Raw genomic sequence first — 18,024 nt, 5'->3', positions numbered from 1 at the left:
GACGCCTATCCACCCTCTTTTAAAAGGAGAGTTTGGTTTGGGCCGAGTTTCTCAGCCTCGCTGCTACGAACACTGCAATAATTCTGTGTTGTGGGCACTGTCCTGTGCATTACAGGACACGGTATCGCCAGGCTCTACCTCCTAGATGCCAGGAGCACCAGCCCTCCACTTGTGACGATCAAAAACGTCTCCCGACATCACCAAATGTTCCCTGGGGGGCCAAAGTGGTGCTGGTTGAAAACCGCTGGGTTAGAGTGTTTTGGATTAAGGTGCCTAGAAATAACACTTGGAATGCTGAAGGATCACTCTTCCTAGAGATCAATGTGGTTGCCATCCGTGAGAAATGCTGCTCAACGCACAGAAAAAGAGGTCTCCGCTAAGCTACAGAGGGTACTGCAACCAGAGGACAAAGCAACTATCTTGTTTTCTGGAAGCGATGGCTTTCTAGAATCTGAAGGAGAAAAAGAACAGTCAGGGCATGGAACACATATCAGCCCCCATTGCCATGTTAAAACGTCACTGATTCAATGCTCGAGTAGGTGAAATATTCACACGGTTCAAAATTAAACATATATACAGGTTTATACAGACACGTTTTCCCTAACTCAAGACTCCCACCACCTGGTTCTCCCCGGAGACAGCCAAGGTTACCCGGGCCTGTGTATGTTCCCAGAGATATTTTATAAAAGAGTTCGTATTTCAATAAATGCTTCCTCTTTGATCAAAGTCTCTCGGAGTCATTACCTTGCTTAGTCATGACCTTAGGTTTAAAAAGTCATAAAAGCCATCTTTCCTTATAATGTGGTAAAGGGCTAGCATTATTCCCTCTTACCTCATCACTGCCTACCTCCACTGATAGGGAAACCAGCAGAGACACTGCAATTAAGTGACAACTAAGGCCTTAAAAAAAAAAAAAAAAAGAACAGAACAAAACAAAACTGAAAGAACTAGGGTTCTTGGGTCAAGAACACTGGGTCCTAGTCTGCCGTTCTGGGTGCCGGTCATGGTGAAAATCAGGTGGACAGTTTTACGCTTGGGTTGTTGGTGTCGAAGGTAGGCAACCTCTATGCCCAGGGCAGCCTCCAATAGGCATCAGAACCCGGATCTTGGGGAAGGGGGGAGGGGGGATGCTATTGTGGGGAGGCCCAGGATGGAAGGAGAAGTAAAAGAGGGAGGGGCAAGAGGTGTGGAATGACGTTGGGAGGAGCCTCGAGAGAGGAAGCAATGCAAATGGCGGCAGTAACAATTGCCTGCGTCAGTCCAAGCCCAGGTGACTGGGAAACACCGATCGATTCCCAGGAACAAGTCACAGAACTGGGACGTTACGTGGCCAGAGATTTTAATCTCTGGGAGATTAAATCTCAGGGAGATCCTGACAAAGAACTGCTAGGGGACCTGGATGCACTCTGACATCTCTTTGTTCTGGACGGGTGGGGGAGGGGTGGGCAATTTCTTCCATGTATAAAATACCCAGAAAACTCTTATCTCCCACATCAGTATTTTACTTGAGTTTAAAACAATCTCAAGTGAACGGATGTCCTGCCTTCTGCTTCCTTCTAAGTTTCTCACCTTTTTTTAAAAAAAAAAAAAATCTCTTCCTCACATTACTATCAGTAGTAGAAAATTTCTAGTAGTTACTCTGAAAACTTTCAGGTCAGCCTTAGTTGAGATTTGTCGTCATTCGTCTCCAAACCATGTCATGGTACCTCACTGTCTGCGACTCAGCTGTCCAACATGGTAGCCGTTGGCCACAAGCACTTATTTAAATCGGAATTTAACTAAAATTAAAAATTCATCCCTCGGACAAACTGGACACAAATTCAAATCCTCAGCACCCAGATGCAGCCTGTCGCTACTGTATTAGTGCAGATTACAGGGCGTTCCCATCACTGCAGAAAGTTCTAGTGCACAGTGCTGGCCTAGAACACAAAATCCAAACTCAAACTAGCTTTCAAGGTTACCTGTCATTTAGAGCCAGTCCTTACCCCCTAAATTGCCTGCGCTTTCCCTAAACACTGACACTTGGCTTTGTCCAGGCCGGGCTATTCGATCCCTCCCACAAATCACGTTCAGCCCTGATTCTGTGCCTGTGCTCATCAGATTCCCCCCATCAGTGAAACAAACGAGTAGGTAAATCAATTCACAGTCACCTAAGGAGTGGCATTTTTCCATCGTGACAGAAAGCAATGAGGCATCTACAAAATTTTTATCCCAGCAAAATGCACTGCTAACGAACAAGTTGAAGGAAAGGACTTTTCTCTAGAAGACTGTAATGAGCTTTGGCCTCACCAGTATTTGCTAGATTATGTGAAAGGCCACTTGCCTTGGCACTTAATACCAATTTGGGTCATTACTTAATTTTTCCATGTGCATCTATGTCTTTTTTTCCCCTTTAATAAACTGTATGGTGGGTGTCTAAGTGGCTCAGTTGGTTGGGCTCAGGGCACAGTCTCGCGGTTTATGAGTTCGAGGCGGAGCTCAGAGGCTGACAGCTCAGAGCCTGGAGCCTGTTTCTGATTCTGTGGCTCCCCCCCCTCAGCTCCTCCGCTACTCACACTCTGTCTCTCTCTCAAAATAAATAAAGATTTAAAAAAAATTTAAAAAAATACAGAAGACACGTGTCTCCTCTTTACCACTCCCCCCCTGGTTAGTTCACCCCCCTGTTACCTGCTTAGCTGCCGTAGGCTTTTGTGTTTACAATTCTTCTGGAGTTCCATAAATGAACTGAGAAGGGAAATACTACACTCTGTAAAAAAAGCCAGGCAGCCTTTAACGCTTGTCTTATGGGCCACATGTTCGTGTTAAGCAGGGAAAGTCAAAATTCTTGTTGCAGCCTTTAGCTGAAGATATTCGCCTCACCCACTGATTTTAGCTATTCTTCTTGGGTTGTCAAGAACTGACAATGGATCAGGGAAATGGTCACCAGAACGAACAGAAGAGCCCAGCTTAACTAGTCAGGTGCAAATACTCAAGACTCGAGACTATAACATTGTTCCATGGACACCAAGCGTTCCCTAAAAACATGTGGAAATCCCATTCCTCATGATGCTGAGTGCTACTGACAGCTGCCCAGTAAATCTGGGGCTTGATACAGGAAGCCTAAGCCTCCTTGATGACTCTAACCCACAGTGATTTCTCCTCCTTTGAACCCTTTATTATTAACTACTGGGTTCTAAAGGAGAGAACTCCTGTCTTGTCCCTCCCACTCAACTGTAAGATCCTTATAAACTCCTTTGATATCCTTCCCATGCCTCACACAGGTCAGGGGGTTCTTAACCTGGACTGTCTTTAGTCAGAGGCCAAAACCCAACGAATTATCAAAACTCCTTATTAAAAAGGTGCATACCTCATGGGCAGGCCTGCAGGACTGGGAAAGAACTCTTTCAAGCATTTGTAAAAGGGCCAATACTTAATGAAATGCATGGTGGCCTTGATGACATTCGTGTGGTCTGTCAGTTACCTATTCAAGCTGTTTTGTCATTTGCACATTTGCCAAGCACGAATTCCATGTCTTCATTAAGGTCATGCGCAAAAATGTATTAAGCTGCTCAGGGTCAACGCGTGCACAGGCTGGGAGACACCAAAGAACAGGAAACAAAACTGCCATCCGTTGGGAACATTAGCCCAACCAGGTACGAGCCCAGTCACCATGACATTCACTCCATTCTTCTCCGGCTGGTCTGAAAGGATGCCACCAGAATATTCCTGGTGCCCTCAAATCAAGATTCATTCAACTTGAGAGTTCTTTCTTGTCTGTGACTAATTTAATGACTCTCTCAGAATAAGAAATGTAGTCAACTTGGCATAAACTATATCTTGATGAACCTCTGCAGGTTTGTACGAGACACGTGTTTCCTCCCTAACTGTACAGAAACCATATGTTGACTAATCCGTGCTCCAATTATGCCGAGGAGCCGTCTCACATCTGGTTTCCAGAAGGTACTTTTTCCTCACTTTTGAAAAGAGGGATGGTATCTTCTCGTCTCCTGCCCTGTCCCGCTTTTTCAGAGCTCACACCCAGGGGTTTCCCTACGTGAGCCTGAAGCTCTTTCATTCGGGGGAACGGTCCATCTGGGCCTAGAGACAAACACATTTCCAATAGCTAAGGAGACCCCAGCCACCTCTGGGAACACTATGATTAACACCTCCAGTGTGACGATGTCTTTGCTCCATGGAGAAGACTTCAATGGAGTAGTTCAGCCGAGCCGTCCCCTGCTACCGAAGCGATACTTTCTCTGAGTAGTCCCTCTTCCTCCTGTGCACGTCAACACCGAATTACTGAGGACTGAAGACTCAGGAACTATGCTTTTTGGTGTTTTTCTCAGAGAAGCTAAACACCTCTCCCTCCACTGCTCATCTTCGTCTGAAAATCAGAGACCATTCGAAGCATCCGGTTGTCGCCACGCACAAGAAAAAAAAACTCTGTCCTGTTAATAATCCTCCAGGATTAAATAATCTTCTCTTATTTACTGGAATTCTTTGTGATCTTAATATCTGACTTTCGATTCTTAAGACCTTACCAATGCTGCCGAGTCAAATATGCTATCAGAGACGTCACTGCCTCTGGCCAGATTCGCATGTTTGAGATGACATAACATGACACTTCTTAGTTCCGGAAACTTCACCCTACTCTGCCCCCACCACGTCATCACTTTGGACAGAAACTCCCTGCTTATATTTCTAGGTTTGGCTGAGTAGGCAAGTCAGAAGCTGTACCAGGAAAAGGGGCATATTCTCCCACAAAAAAATGGAACAGGAAATATATCCTGTTAATGCCATGACTCGAATATGCAGTTGGATCAGGTGGTTCCTGTACTTGATGGCAAAACTTCTTGCTAGCTATCCACGAAAGAGTAAAAAGCAAAAGGAAAAGTTAAGATATAATAGACCTTGCATATACAAACCTCCTACTCGCAAGACAGAAGGAGGGCAAGGACTTTTAAAAGTAAAATGTGCAGTCGATTTAAAATCAGGAGCAGTGGTGCCTGGGAACATATACTCCCCAGTAATATGTTTGAACATTAGCTTCCTCGCCAGGAGCCAAGAATTTATCAAAGTCAAAGAATGGCAAGGTAAGATACACTGGAACGTCTGTGAAATGGGCTGAAGGCACAGAATCTGAGAGGCTTACAAAGGGATGGGACAAAAGTTCATACTACAATTTTTTTTTTTTTAAATACAAAGGTAGAAAGTGTGTAAAATTTTGGTGGGAAGTAGCAAGTCAATTAAAAGATGCATATACTGGGGGCACCTGGGTGGCTCAGTTGGTGAAGCGTGTGACTTCGTCTCAAGGTCACAATCTTGCAGTTTGTGAGTTTCAGCCCCGCATCGGGCTGTTGCTGTCAGCACAGAGCCTGCTTTAGATCCTCTGTCCCCTTCTCTGTGCCCCTCCCCCTGATCTTGCCTTCTCTCTCTCTCTCTCTCTCTCTCTCTCTCTCTCTCAAAAATAAACAAACATCTAAAAAAATTATTTAAAAAAAGATTCACATACTGGACACAGAACACTGCACACACATAAGGGCCTTCTTCTTAAGAGTTACAGGAGTCTTCAAATAACCATCTTCTGTCAATGATCTATATAGCATAGTAACTGTCAATGGTGTACAACATGGAAAAACCACCCCTCCCCAAAGACGTCCACGTCCCATGGCGATCTGTGAATACGTCATATGGCAAGGAGGTGTTAAGGTTGCAAAAGATATTAAGGTTGCTGATCAGCTGACTTGAAAATAAAGGGATTAGGGGCGCCTGGGTGGCTCGGTCAGTTGAGCATTCAACTTTTGGTTTTAGCTCAGGTCATGTTCTCAGGGTCAGGGGATAGAGCCCTGCATTGGGTTCTGCACGGACTGTGGAACCTGCTTGGGATATTCTCTCTCAAATAAAAAACTAGTAATAATTAAAAAAGGGATTATTCTGAATTATCAAGGAGGGCTCAGTGTAATCACAAGCGTTCTTTAAAAGTGTCAGAGTGATACAGCCTGAGAGAGACTCAGCTGGTCTTTGCCATCTTTGAGGTTGGAAGGGAATCATGATAACGGGCAACACAGGCAACCTGGAGAAGCTGGAAAGACAAGGGAACAACAGACTGTCCCCTAGAAACTCCCGAAAGGAACGCAGCCTACAGCCACCTGGATCCTGGCCCAGGGAGACCCATGTTGGCCTTGTGACCTGTAGTTCTACAAGACAATACCCCTGTGTCCTTTGAACCACTGAATCCATGAGGGCAACAGGAAACTAAGGCAGTAATTTATGCGCAACTGCTTTAGAGGGAAACAAGGCCTCGGATATATGCAACTTTCCAGGCAACGACCGCGTTCCTCTTTCTGAACCGAAGAAAGAAAACAAAACAGTCACTCACCTTTTTGTAAGTTTTTTCTTCGTTCTGTTTTCCAGATGCTGCATCTCCATTTTCAGCAGCAGACGACATCTACAGGAGAAAAACGTACCCGGGTCAACTTACCACTCGGCTCTGAAACACCATATGCTAATAATACTGTTACCTGGAGAATCCGCTTCGGTTAATTACATCTGTGTTGTTATCACTCTGATCTCCAAGAAAGGAAGAGATTTCTCAGAATACTAACAAAAAAAAAAAAAAAAAAAGGAAAAGAAAAAAGAAAAAAATCTGTGTTCCCCAGTCTTTACAAAATAAATCTTTACCGCTAAACCATTTTGGTAGAATACTTGCTCCCATATGCTCTAAGAAAGATGGTGTAGAAGTCCAAGCCCAAATCATACGCACAAGTTTCTTTCTATAAAGTCTTTTTTTTTTTTAATTTTTTTTTTCAACGTTTATTTATTTTTGGGACAGAGAGAGACAGAGCATGAACGGGGGAGGGGCAGAGAGAGAAGGAGACACAGAATCGGAGACAGGCTCCAGGCTCTGAGCCATCAGCCCAGAGCCTGACGCGGGGCTCGAACTCACGGACCGCGAGATCGTGACCTGGCTGAAGTCGGACGCTTAACCGACTGCGCCACCCAGGCGCCCCTCTATAAAGTCTTAAAAAAAAAAAAGCCTCCTCTGATTATAGACGCTTCCTCTAAAAGTATCTGGAAAGTACCAAAAAATATAAATCAGGACAAAAAAAGTACTCAATTCTACTGCCCTTGGGCAACTCCACTCTTCACATTTGGGCTTCTATGTTATCGCCTTTGGTTCCACGTAGTTTTATGCTTAGAATGTTAGGATACCACTTTCACCCAGCAGTTTTCAAAGACATTTAGGTAATACGCGTTTTCCTGTTTGATTATAAACATCTCATTGTAGGAATAATCATTGTCTCTGGCTGCAGGGCACGCCAGTGTGTGAACACAACTGCACGTTAGTCCTTCACCTTCGACAACGCTAATGTTAAAGGACAGGTGAGGCGCTCCAAGGGTTTTACGCCTACAAATAATACAACAAGAATTATTCTGTGCTTCTGTTTTTGTCCAATTTCAGTGTTTTCTTAGATTCCTAGAATATCAAGGTCATTAGAAGAATAGTAACTTTCTTTCCCAGCAGATGCCCTTTCACACTATCTTCGGTGAGTGGGTGCTTGTTTCATTACACGCTTTCAGTGACTATTACCATTTTAATTATCTTTGCTAATTTCAGAGGTGAAAGAAAGCATCTCTGGATATTAATGTGCACTTCTGAAAATTATTAGTAAATGTTAAGATGGTTTGCATACCTGGTTTTTTTTTGCCTTTTTTTACCTCCCTGTATTTCTTTTGAGTTTTCTAAATTTTTAAAAATGTTTATCTTTGAGAGAGAGACAGAGACAGAGAGAGACAGAGCACAAGCAGGGGAGGGGCAGAGAGAGAGAGAGATACACAGAATCTAAAGCAGGCTCCAGGCTCTGAGCTGTCAGTTCAGAGCCTGATGAGGGGCTCGAACTCACGAACCACGAGATCATGACCTGAGCCAAAGTCAGATACTTAACCAACTGAGCCACCCAGGAGCCGCTCATCTTTTGAGTTTTCTATTACTGTGTCTGCTTATGTACTGGGTTCTTAGTGTTTTAGTTATTGATTTTTACCCATTATGGTTATTATTACTAGTGTTTTTCTTACTGATTTTTATGTATCAAGGTTATTCATCTGTATCCAAGCACGTTATTAATATTTTCCATGCTGCTGTCTTTCATATTATAATTATGACATAGAGAAGTTTTCTATTTTTCATGCACAACGCTATTGACTCCCTGTGTGACTTCTTTCAACGCTTCTAGAGAAAATATTTTTGTCTCACTGGAATATGTAAGATGTGTAAACATGCGCCCTTTTCACTTTGTAAGGCTAAGAGTTTTGCATCTTACCTTTTAATTCACCTTAATTTTTATAGCCAGTTACTTATCTGGCAAACGAGAAGAACTACTTAATCCAGAACTGTGACATTTAAGGGTCTTTTCTTAGGATACACCAAGGAGGAGTAACACTTCTGACTTTCCTGTAACCCTCTGAAGCACATGTTATTTTATTTTTTTAAGAAGAAAAAGTTTTAATTAAAGTAGAACGGACACAATGTTATATTAGGTTTGGGGGTACCACACAGTGATGTGACAAGTCTGGATGCTCTGCTCACAAGGGCAGCTACCCTCAGTCTCCCTATAACACTATCAAAATTCCACTGACCAAATTCCTTATGCTGTATTTTTCATCCCTGTCACTTACTCATTCTGGAAGCCTGTATATCCCCCTCCCCGTCCCCATTTTTACCTGTCCCCCTCATCCCTTCCCGTCTGGCAACGATCAGTCTCTTCTCTAGATTCAAGGGTCTGCTTCTGCATTTGCTTGCTTATTCGTCTGTTCTTTAGACTCCCCGTATTGGTGAAATCATTTGGTATTTGACTTTCTCTGACTTATTTCACTTAGCATTACACTCTCTGGGTCCATCCATATGGTCGCAAATGGCAAGATCTCATCCTGTGTTATGGCTGAGTAACGGTTCAGTGTGTGTGTGTGTGTGTGTGTGTGTGTGTGTGTGTGTACGTACCACATCTACCTTACCCATTCATCAACTGATGGACAATTAGGATGTTGAAGCAGATTTTAAATCTTGAGCTTTTAATTTTTTTTTAATGTTTATTTTTGAGAGAGAGAGAGAGGGAGGGAGGGAGGGAGGGAGAGAGAGGAGAGAGAGAGGGAGACACAGAATTGGAAGCAGGCTCCAGCACAGAGCCTGACGCGGGGCTCAAACTCACAAACCATGGGATCATGACCTGAGCTGAAGTCGGAGGCCTAACTAAGCCACCCAGGCACCCCTAAATCTTGGGCTTTTAATAAATACGCTGTGGATTAAACCTAAGAATTTGCTAGCCATTTCTCTGCATTGGGACTAAAAGACTCCTACATGCTTGAAAGGACTAAAAAAACATCCAAGGAAATTAAAGAATGGATCATGGCAAACTAACCTCACCAGACCTATGACTGCCCACCCATCAAAGCACTCTCATAGACAAATTTGTATTTCCATTTGTGTCCATATAACTAACTGGATTATAACCCATCAACTATAATATGGACAGGTGTTTCACATGCTAGTGCTTCCCATACTATATCTGCTTAATACAATTAAAAAATAATTGATTTTCAATGCACCCAGGTGGCTCAGTCAATTAAGTGTTTGACTCTTGGTTTAGGCTCAGGTCATGATTTTACAGTTCATGAGATGGAGCCCCACAATGGGATTCTCTCTCTCTCCCTCTCTCTCTCTCACCCCCTCCCCTCCCCCAACTCAAAATAAACATTTTTAAAAAAATAATTGATTTTTTAGTCTCTTCATAATATTTTGGTGAGGTTTGAATAATGTATAAGTGGAATTATAATACCTGAAAAGTCTCAGGCTCATTGAAAAAAAAAGGCAAACCAAAGGCTAGGTCATGCCCCTGGAAAAGCTCAAATTACGCAATTACTTTATACGAATATATAGGTATTTAACTAATACTGGATCCTTGCATAGGCAAACATTTTTATATACATAAAAGCTACACAATAAAAAAGTTTAGTTGATTTGACCGCTCAAATTTCTCGACTTAATATCAAAATAGATCATGAACGTATTAAAAGGCAAGCAACAAGGCGGAAATGCTGGCAATGAATGTGACAACAGTCAGTAATTCTAAAACAAGAAAAGCTTATTTAAACTGAGCACAGCCTGTCACCTATTCAAGGACTCCGTTCCTACGATTCTCCCCTTCCTCTCGGCGGCTTCAATTTTTCACTCTATTTCTACCCCATCAGCGCTCTGCCATTTCTTCCACCTTAACAAAATAAAAACCTTTTCTGGATTCCACTTGCTCCTTGCGGCAATACTCCTTGAAAAAGATGTTTCTACTCTCAACCCCTGATTCCTTTTCACATATTCTCTCCTTAATGCACCTCAATCAGGGGTTTGCTCTCCCCACTACACTGTGAACGTCTTCCTCAAAATCACCAAGGACCTCCATGCTGCCAAATCCAATGGCTAACTCTAAGTCCCCATTCTGCCTGGCCTATCAGTCTCCTTAGACGGTTCTCCTTTCTTTCTCTGTAACCTCTTAATATTGGAGTATCCAGGACTGACTCTTTTTTTTTAAATTTTTTAAAAATGTTTTTATTCATTTTTGAGATAGAGAGAGTGCAAGTGGAGGAAGGGCAGACGGAGAAGGAGACACAGAATATGAAACAGGCTCCAGGCTCCAAGCTGTCCGCACAGAGCCCGCTGCGGGACTTGAACTCACAAACCTGATCATGACCTGAGCCAAAGTCAGATGCTTAACCGACTGAGCCACCCAGGCACCCCCAGGACTGACTCCTTGGTTCTCTTCTCTATCCATACTTTCTTGAGAGTCTCCAAATACCATCTGGAGCTCTCTTCTGGGCTCCAGAGTTGCATATCCAATAGTCGTCTTGACGTCTCCATGTGGATATCTGCCAGAAACCTCCAAATTTGCAAATCTAAAACCATAATCCTGATATTCCCTCCCTTCCTTCCCTTGGACCTTTGCCATCTCAGTTAATGGCATCTCCAACCTCTTGCTGTTCAGGCCCCAAATCTTAGAGTCCTCCTTCTCTTACACCACAGTCAACCTGCCAGCAAAGCCTCTGAAAGACATCCAGAATCCAGTCACCTGTCACCACTCCTGCTCTGTGTTCATGAGCAGAGCCACCATCATCTCAAGCATGTGTTACCCCCTCTCGGTCTCTCAACAGGGCTTGCTAGGGCCACCCACACCCATCTGCAATCTACTCTCAGCCACAGTGATCTGTCTTTAAACCTAATCATAAGGTCCCTTTTCTCTTAAGACCCTACAGTGGTTTCCCATTTCATCCAGGGTAAAAGCCAAAGTCCTTGCAATGGTGGATGTGGTCCTGTACGATCTACCCACCCTCTTCCCATTCCTCCTCTGACCTTAGCACCTCTGAACTCCCCCTCCATTCCCCTGCTTCACGTACTCTGCTTTTTTTCAAACACCAGAATGCTGCTACACTAAAGCTTTTTGCTTGCATTATTCCCACTGCCTGAACAGTCTTCCACAAGTACCTGCTCATCGCCTTCAGGTCTTTGTTCAAATGTCACCTTCTATCTGATGCTTAGCTTGATGATCCTATTTTAAACTATATCCTATTTGGTACCTCCCTGCCCCAATACCCCATACTCCTGATTCCCCTTAACTCTCCTTAATTTCTTTTTTCTTTTCTTTCTTTCTTTCTTTCTTTCTTTCTTTTTCTTTCTTTCTTTTCTTTCTTTTTCTTTCTTTCCTTCCTTCCTTCCTTCTCTTTCCTTCCTTTCCTTTTGTTCTTTTATTTCCTTCCTTCCTTTCTTTCCTTCTTTTATTTCCTTCCTTTCTTCCTTTCTCTTTCTTCCTTCCTTTCCTTCTTTTATTTACTTCCTCTTTCTTTCTTTCTCTTTCTTCCTTCCCTTCTTTTGTTCTTTTATTTCCTTCCTTCCTTTCTTTCCTTCTTTTATTTCCTTCCTTTCCTTCTTTTGTTCTTTTATTTCCTTCCTTTCTTCCTCTTTCTTTCTTCCTTCCTTTCCTTCTATTTTCTTTCTTTCTTTCTTTCTTTCTTTCTTTCTTTCTTTCTTTCTTTCTTTCTTTCTTTCTTTCTTTCCTTTCCCTTCCTTCCTCTCTCCCTCCCTTTCTTTCTTTTTTGCCCATAGCACTCATCAGTATCCAACATACAATAGAGTTTCCTTATTTATTACAGTGGGTTTTTGTTTCAGTCTGTCTCCTCCTGAAGAATTTAAACTCCACAGAGGCAGGGACTTTAGTCTGTTTTGTTCAACGATGTACCTCTAACGCTTAAACTGTACCCGGCATACGTAAGTGCTTTGTAAATATTTAAAGAATGAATGAATGAATAAATTGCTAAGAAAGATAATAACACACCATTAGATCAATGCAGGCAGCATCTGATTCCATCTCCTTGGGTGTTTTATGCATGGGAAGAGAGCTGATCCCCTGAAGGAAGGTGATCAAGACATAACTGAGGGGTCCAACACCAACAATCACAATGTACGCAGGATTCTTTGGAAGGTGCCAGCGGTGTGGTAACATTAGATATAGTTGGCATGGAATAAATGGCCATGTCATCAACTCAACACAACCTGCTTCATCAATGAAAAAGACTTTTAGACTGTACATACTTCAATAGACATAATCTCCACGTGCATTTTAAGCCCTTTTTAAGATGTAAGACACTACTGAGTATGCCACGTTTTCATTTTCCTGACATAACCAGACTACTCCCAAAACTCTGCAAACTAACTTGGAATTAAGTTTCATAATATAATGGGGAAGGTTCCTTGATTTTTTTAATCAAATGTATAAGTGTTCATGATCTTTCAGTCATTTTAAAAACTAAACATACTTTTTAAATTTAAAAATAATGTCTGGGGTTCAAATTTAAAAATAATGTTTGTGGGGCACCCGCATGGCTCAGTCGGTTACGTATCTGACTTCAGCTCAGGTCATGATCTCACACCTCATGAGTTCAAGCCCCACATCGGGCTCTGTGCCGATAGCTCGGAGCCTGGAGCCCATTTCGGGTTCTGTGTCCCCCTCTGTCTCTGTCCCTCCCCGGCTCCTTCTCTCTCTCTCTCTCTCTCTCTCTCTCTCTCTCTCAAAAAATAAACATCAAAAGAAAATTTCACATAATGCTTTTTCCCTATGAAAAGTAAAACAGGTATTTTATTTGAATAAGAAAAAGAAAAGTAAAACTATCACCTTTAATCCTATTAACTGTGAATATTCACTTATTTTACCAGTGGATCTTTTTCAAATGTGTGTTTATTTTTTAACAAAACTGGGGTCATACATTACATACAACTTTGTGCTTGGGCCCTTTTCGCTTTATATAAACATTGTCTGCATCACTAAATATTAATTGGAAAAAGGTCTAACATCTGAATAACTATCATAAAAATGTATCATAGCTCAATATTTATTAACGGACATTCAGGATGCTTTCTTTTTGTTGTGAGTAAAACTGCCTTCTGTGTTCTTAGAATTTCCAACGGCAAGTCCATCAGAGCCGCTAAAGATTCACAGAACGATGTTTACTGGGTAAAATATATCTAACTTTGTATCTCTCGCAGTGGCAAGGGTCATCATTTAAAATCAAATAAAACACTTGGCCAATTCTGGGCAAAAATATCATCTAATTTTGCCTGTGTATGTTTCAAAGCAAGACAGACAACTCTGTCATGTTTACTTGGTTGTTTGAACTCCTTTGGTGGATCATCTCTCTGAAGCTCTAGCCCATTTCTCACTAGGGTATGTGCATGTCTCCCACTTATTACGTGCTAATGACAGTAAGGGCACGGTTTTCTTTACCCGTCAACGGTGTAACAGAAGCAACAGAATGAAGAGTTCCCTAAAGGATGCCATTGAGTCATTAAACCTCGAAGACTTGGCAGCTCTGAAAACCGAGAAACTTCCAAGAGCAACAATGAAGGGTCTTTGGAAAACCCACCATAGGGAGGGGTTGGCTAACGGGCTTGAATGCAGGACAGATGATGAAATGATCCTTTGTATTACGTTGTAGGTCACCCCTGAATGGACAGCAGAAAAGAGGAGAAGAGAAATAGGTAAAGTTCCAGTTTTAAAAAGCAATTTCTCTAAGACATTACAAAATAGGCAATAATGATAAAAGGATGCCATGAAATGTTGCCTGTACTCTACGACTTTTCTTAGGGCGATGTTGAACAAAGGTCACGTGGACCTCTTCACTGGGACATCTGTGCAGGGGAGGCAAATGAGACGCTTGGGAATGTTCTGGTAAACTGCAAATGGGCAATGAAAATGGACAGAGTGGTAATTACCATTTGTTCCTAGACCTGCTATGCTCCTGAACCAGTTAAAGTGCATCATTCATAACTATGGGAGCCAAGATGAGTACGTTTTAGAGAGATTATGTACAATTCTATATATTTCTATATGTGCCTGGAAGAAGGAAGAAAGAAATTCACAGAAGCACTGGTGATTATCTGCGGACGATGGGATTATGAATGCTTCGGGTTTCCATTTTTATATTTTTTCTACATTCTCCAAGGATTATGCAATGAGCACTCCACACTTAACAGTAAGGAAAACATTAATGCTCTTCAAACCCTGAACCACAGGCAGCAATCAATAGCACGAACCATATATCCCAGGTTCTGTTCTGCCCCCCGAGGCATGCTGACATTCACCAAACTTTGTTTCTCTTTGCTTGTCATTTGTTTTAAATTTGATAATGTCAAAGTTAAACGTCATGAACTAGGGTAGGATTTTGAATATTTGTAAATAAGTATAAAATAAAAGAGGTAAGAGCTCCAGACTGAGTCCGTTGGAATTCATTAAAAATGCAGACAGTAGGGGCACCTGGGTGGCTCAGTCGGTTAAGCATCCGACTTCGGCTCGGGTCATGATCTTGCAGTTTGTTGAGTTCGAGCCCTGCATCGGGCTCTGTGCTGATGGCTCAGAGCCTGGAGCCTGCTTCGGATTCTGTGTCTCCCTCTGTCTCTGCCCCTCCCCTGCTCGTACTACATTGCAGCTCACATGACAGGGTTAGTGTCTAATGTACTAGGAAACTCTACAAATTGATTACGAAGGAAAAGACAAACCACACAGGATCAAAATAAGTGAAGGTTGTGAACTGAAAATCTAGATCACTGGTAAACCTGCGAAAGGGATAAGCCTGCTGAGTGGTAAGAGAACACGAATTATAATAACTGAGATGATACTACCTGCCCACCAACTTGGAAAACATTTTAAAGATGGCGAGCGTCCAATGCTGACAAGTATGTCAATAATCAAGGACTCTTCCTGCGCCATTCGACTGACAGCTTCAACCTTTTTATAGACAGGAATGTAGCAACGGCCCTTCAAAAAGAACCATTAATGCACTGACCAAGTTCGGCCCAACTTCTAAGATTCTTTCTCAGAGAAGTGAAAGTTCTAGAACGTTAAAGATGTTTCAGTAAGGGTGTTTATTCCTGGCTGGCTTACGATAATATAGTTATAGTTCTATCATATTCTCCTGTAATTTTTTTATTTGTTTGCCTTAAATTTTCCATAACAACGCTGACTAGTGTATAATCTATGTATAATAGTGTCCTGGTGAAATATCCTCTTTACTTTGAAAAGGATCCTTTCTTAATAATTTTAGTTTTGAGTTCCATTGTGGTTCATGTACACTTCTGTTTTCCTTTTGCTTGCATACACTTGGCACATCTTTGTCCATTGAACTTTTTTAGCTGTCATTTTGTTTTATCTGTGTTCCTTAAAACTAGCCTAAAACTGGAGTTTTGTTTTGTTTTTGCTAATTTAAGAGTCTGTCATTTCAAAGGGGATTTTAACAAATTCACATCTATTGCGATAGGATTGTATCTGGCTTGCTTCCAATATATTTATTTACTATTAACTACATTGCCACATTTATTTTTATTCATTTGCTCTTTGCCGGATTAATCCAACTTGCAATTCCACTTTCTTCTTCCTAGTAATGACAACAGTTCATGCCATGTATATTTGGTTAGTTATTCTATTTTCAAATCATCAAGAAAATCTACGTTTTCCTATCCACTCCGTCAGGGTCTGCCCCTGTCAAGAGCCACCTCAGCGAGGCGATGGCCTCCCCGGGGCTGCCCACATCCTGTGACCGAATAGTGGGGCAGCTCCTGGCCAAGTCGGGCCCGCTTCGTGGGTCCTGCAGGGGAGACGGGCTTCTCCCTCTGCTCACCCCACCTCTTCCTTTCATAGGTTGTATTAGTCTCCACATGTGTGCCTTCACATGGTAGGAATTTCTTCTCTCGTGGTTCTGGAAGCTGCAAGTCCCAAATCATGGCGTCAGCTGGGCCATGCTCCCCCCGAGGCTCTGGGTAAAATCCTTCCCTTCCTCTTCCTGCTTCTGCTGGTGGCCACTGACCCTTGGTGTTCCCTGGCTTGTGGCTGCATCGATCCTGTCATACAGCATTCTCCCCACGTGTCTGTCTTCACGTGGCATCTTCCTCTTCTGGAAAGGACGTCAGCCATATTGGATTAGGGCTCACCCTCCTGACCTCATTTTCCTTGATGACATGAGTAAAGGCTCTATTTCCAAATAAGGTCACGTTCACAGATACCAGGGTTTAGAATTTGTGTGTGTGTGTGTGTGTGTGTGTGTGTGTGTGTATATATATATATATTTTTTTTTTTTTTTTTTGCAGGATACAGTTCAACTCCTAAGACAGGTGTGGATCTCTAATAAATATCTTGCATGCAAAAACTCTGTTTCCTTGCCTGCATTCAGAGAATCCAACCCATGACATCTCCTCTCTCTTCCTCGTCCACAGGAGGTATTAAGACATTTTTTTAAAAACTTCATATTTGAGAGATACCGAGTGTGAACAGGGGTGGGGGGCAGAGAGAGAGCGAGACCCAGAATCCGAAGCAAGCTCCAGGCTCTGAGCTGTCAGCACAGAGCCTGACGAGGGGCTCGAACTCACAAACTGTGAGATCATGACCTGGGCCGAAGTCGGACGCTTAATAGACTGAACCACCCAGGTGCCCCTGGAACATTTCTTAAGTAATTTCCTCACAAGTGGCACATGGATGGCCCGCTTTGAGTCACTCCATGTCTAAACATGTCTTTCTTTTGGCCTCATATATGACTAGATCTCTTGGCTGGTGACGGGATTCTTAGCTCAGTCCTTTGTTCCTTCAACTCTCTATAAATATGGTATTGCTGTGTTCTTGCTTTCTGGATTAAAAGTAAGGAGTTTCATGCTAGACTGATGCCCCTGTCGTGGTAACTGACTGGTTTTCTCTGTCTAGAAACCTATGAGAGTTTTTTTCTCTCTTTTTAATTGAAGTATAATTATACATACAGTGTTTGTTATATGAGTTTTGGTGTTCAATATAATGAGTCAATGACTTATCTATTTCACGGATCCCCCTACCCACCTTCCCTCTGGCAACCATCAGTTTGTTTTCTTTGTAAGTCTTTTTTTTCCTTTTTGTCTTTTTTCTTTGTTCATTTGTTTTGCCACTTAAATTCCACATACAATGGAACCATATGGCATTTATCTTTCTCGGATGGATTTTACTTAGTATTATACCCTCTAGGTCCATCCATGTTATTGCAGATGGCAAGATCTCGTTCTTTTTTATAGCTGATATAGCCAATACTCCATGGTCTACATATACCACTTTTTTATACACTCATCTATTGACGAACATGTGTTGATTTCATATCTTGCCTATTGTAAATAATGCTGCAGTAAGCATGGCGTGGCGTCTATTTTTTCAAAGTGCTTTTGTTTTCTTTGGATAAATAGCCAGTAGTGGGATTACTCAACCACACAGTAGTTCTACTTTTAATTTTTTGAAGAACCTCCATACTGTTTTCCACAGAGGCTGCACCAGATTGCATTCCTATCAACAATGCAGGAGGGTTCCTTTTTCTCCACATCCTCACTGACACTTGTTATTTCTTGTCTTTTTGATGTTAGCCATTCTGACAGGTGTGAGGTGATACCTCACTGACGTCTTGATTTGCATTTCCCTGATGATGAGTGATGCTGAGCATCTTTTCATG

The 18,024-nt window shown here is 42.3% G+C and overlaps 1 protein-coding gene across 5 annotated transcripts in view; it reads right to left on the bottom strand.

Moving 5' to 3' along the window:
* PIP5K1B (phosphatidylinositol-4-phosphate 5-kinase type 1 beta) overlaps positions 1-18,024 on the bottom strand; it is a 311,268-nt gene that overhangs the window by 179,739 nt on the left and 113,505 nt on the right. For 3 of the 5 annotated variants that reach the window (XM_047101723.1, XM_047101729.1, XM_047101738.1), the window contains exons 1-2: positions 12,354-12,882; positions 6,359-6,427 (exon numbers count right to left, since the gene is read on the bottom strand). In XM_047101723.1, the coding sequence (XP_046957679.1) occupies positions 6,359-6,427; positions 12,354-12,608 (324 nt within the window). In that variant the 5' untranslated portion in view covers positions 12,609-12,882. Of the gene's footprint in view, positions 1-6,358; positions 6,428-12,353; positions 12,883-18,024 lie in introns of those variants that run through there. The other 2 variants (XM_047101751.1, XM_047101745.1) reach the window with 1 other exon arrangement.

This window comes from Lynx rufus, unplaced genomic scaffold (genome assembly GCF_022079265.1).
Source record: "Lynx rufus isolate CCGP_SWC_20201006 ecotype Redwood Valley unplaced genomic scaffold, mLynRuf1.p SCAF_10, whole genome shotgun sequence".
Taxonomy (NCBI): Eukaryota; Metazoa; Chordata; class Mammalia; order Carnivora; family Felidae; genus Lynx; species Lynx rufus.
This window is presented reverse-complemented; position numbering and strand designations above follow the sequence as displayed.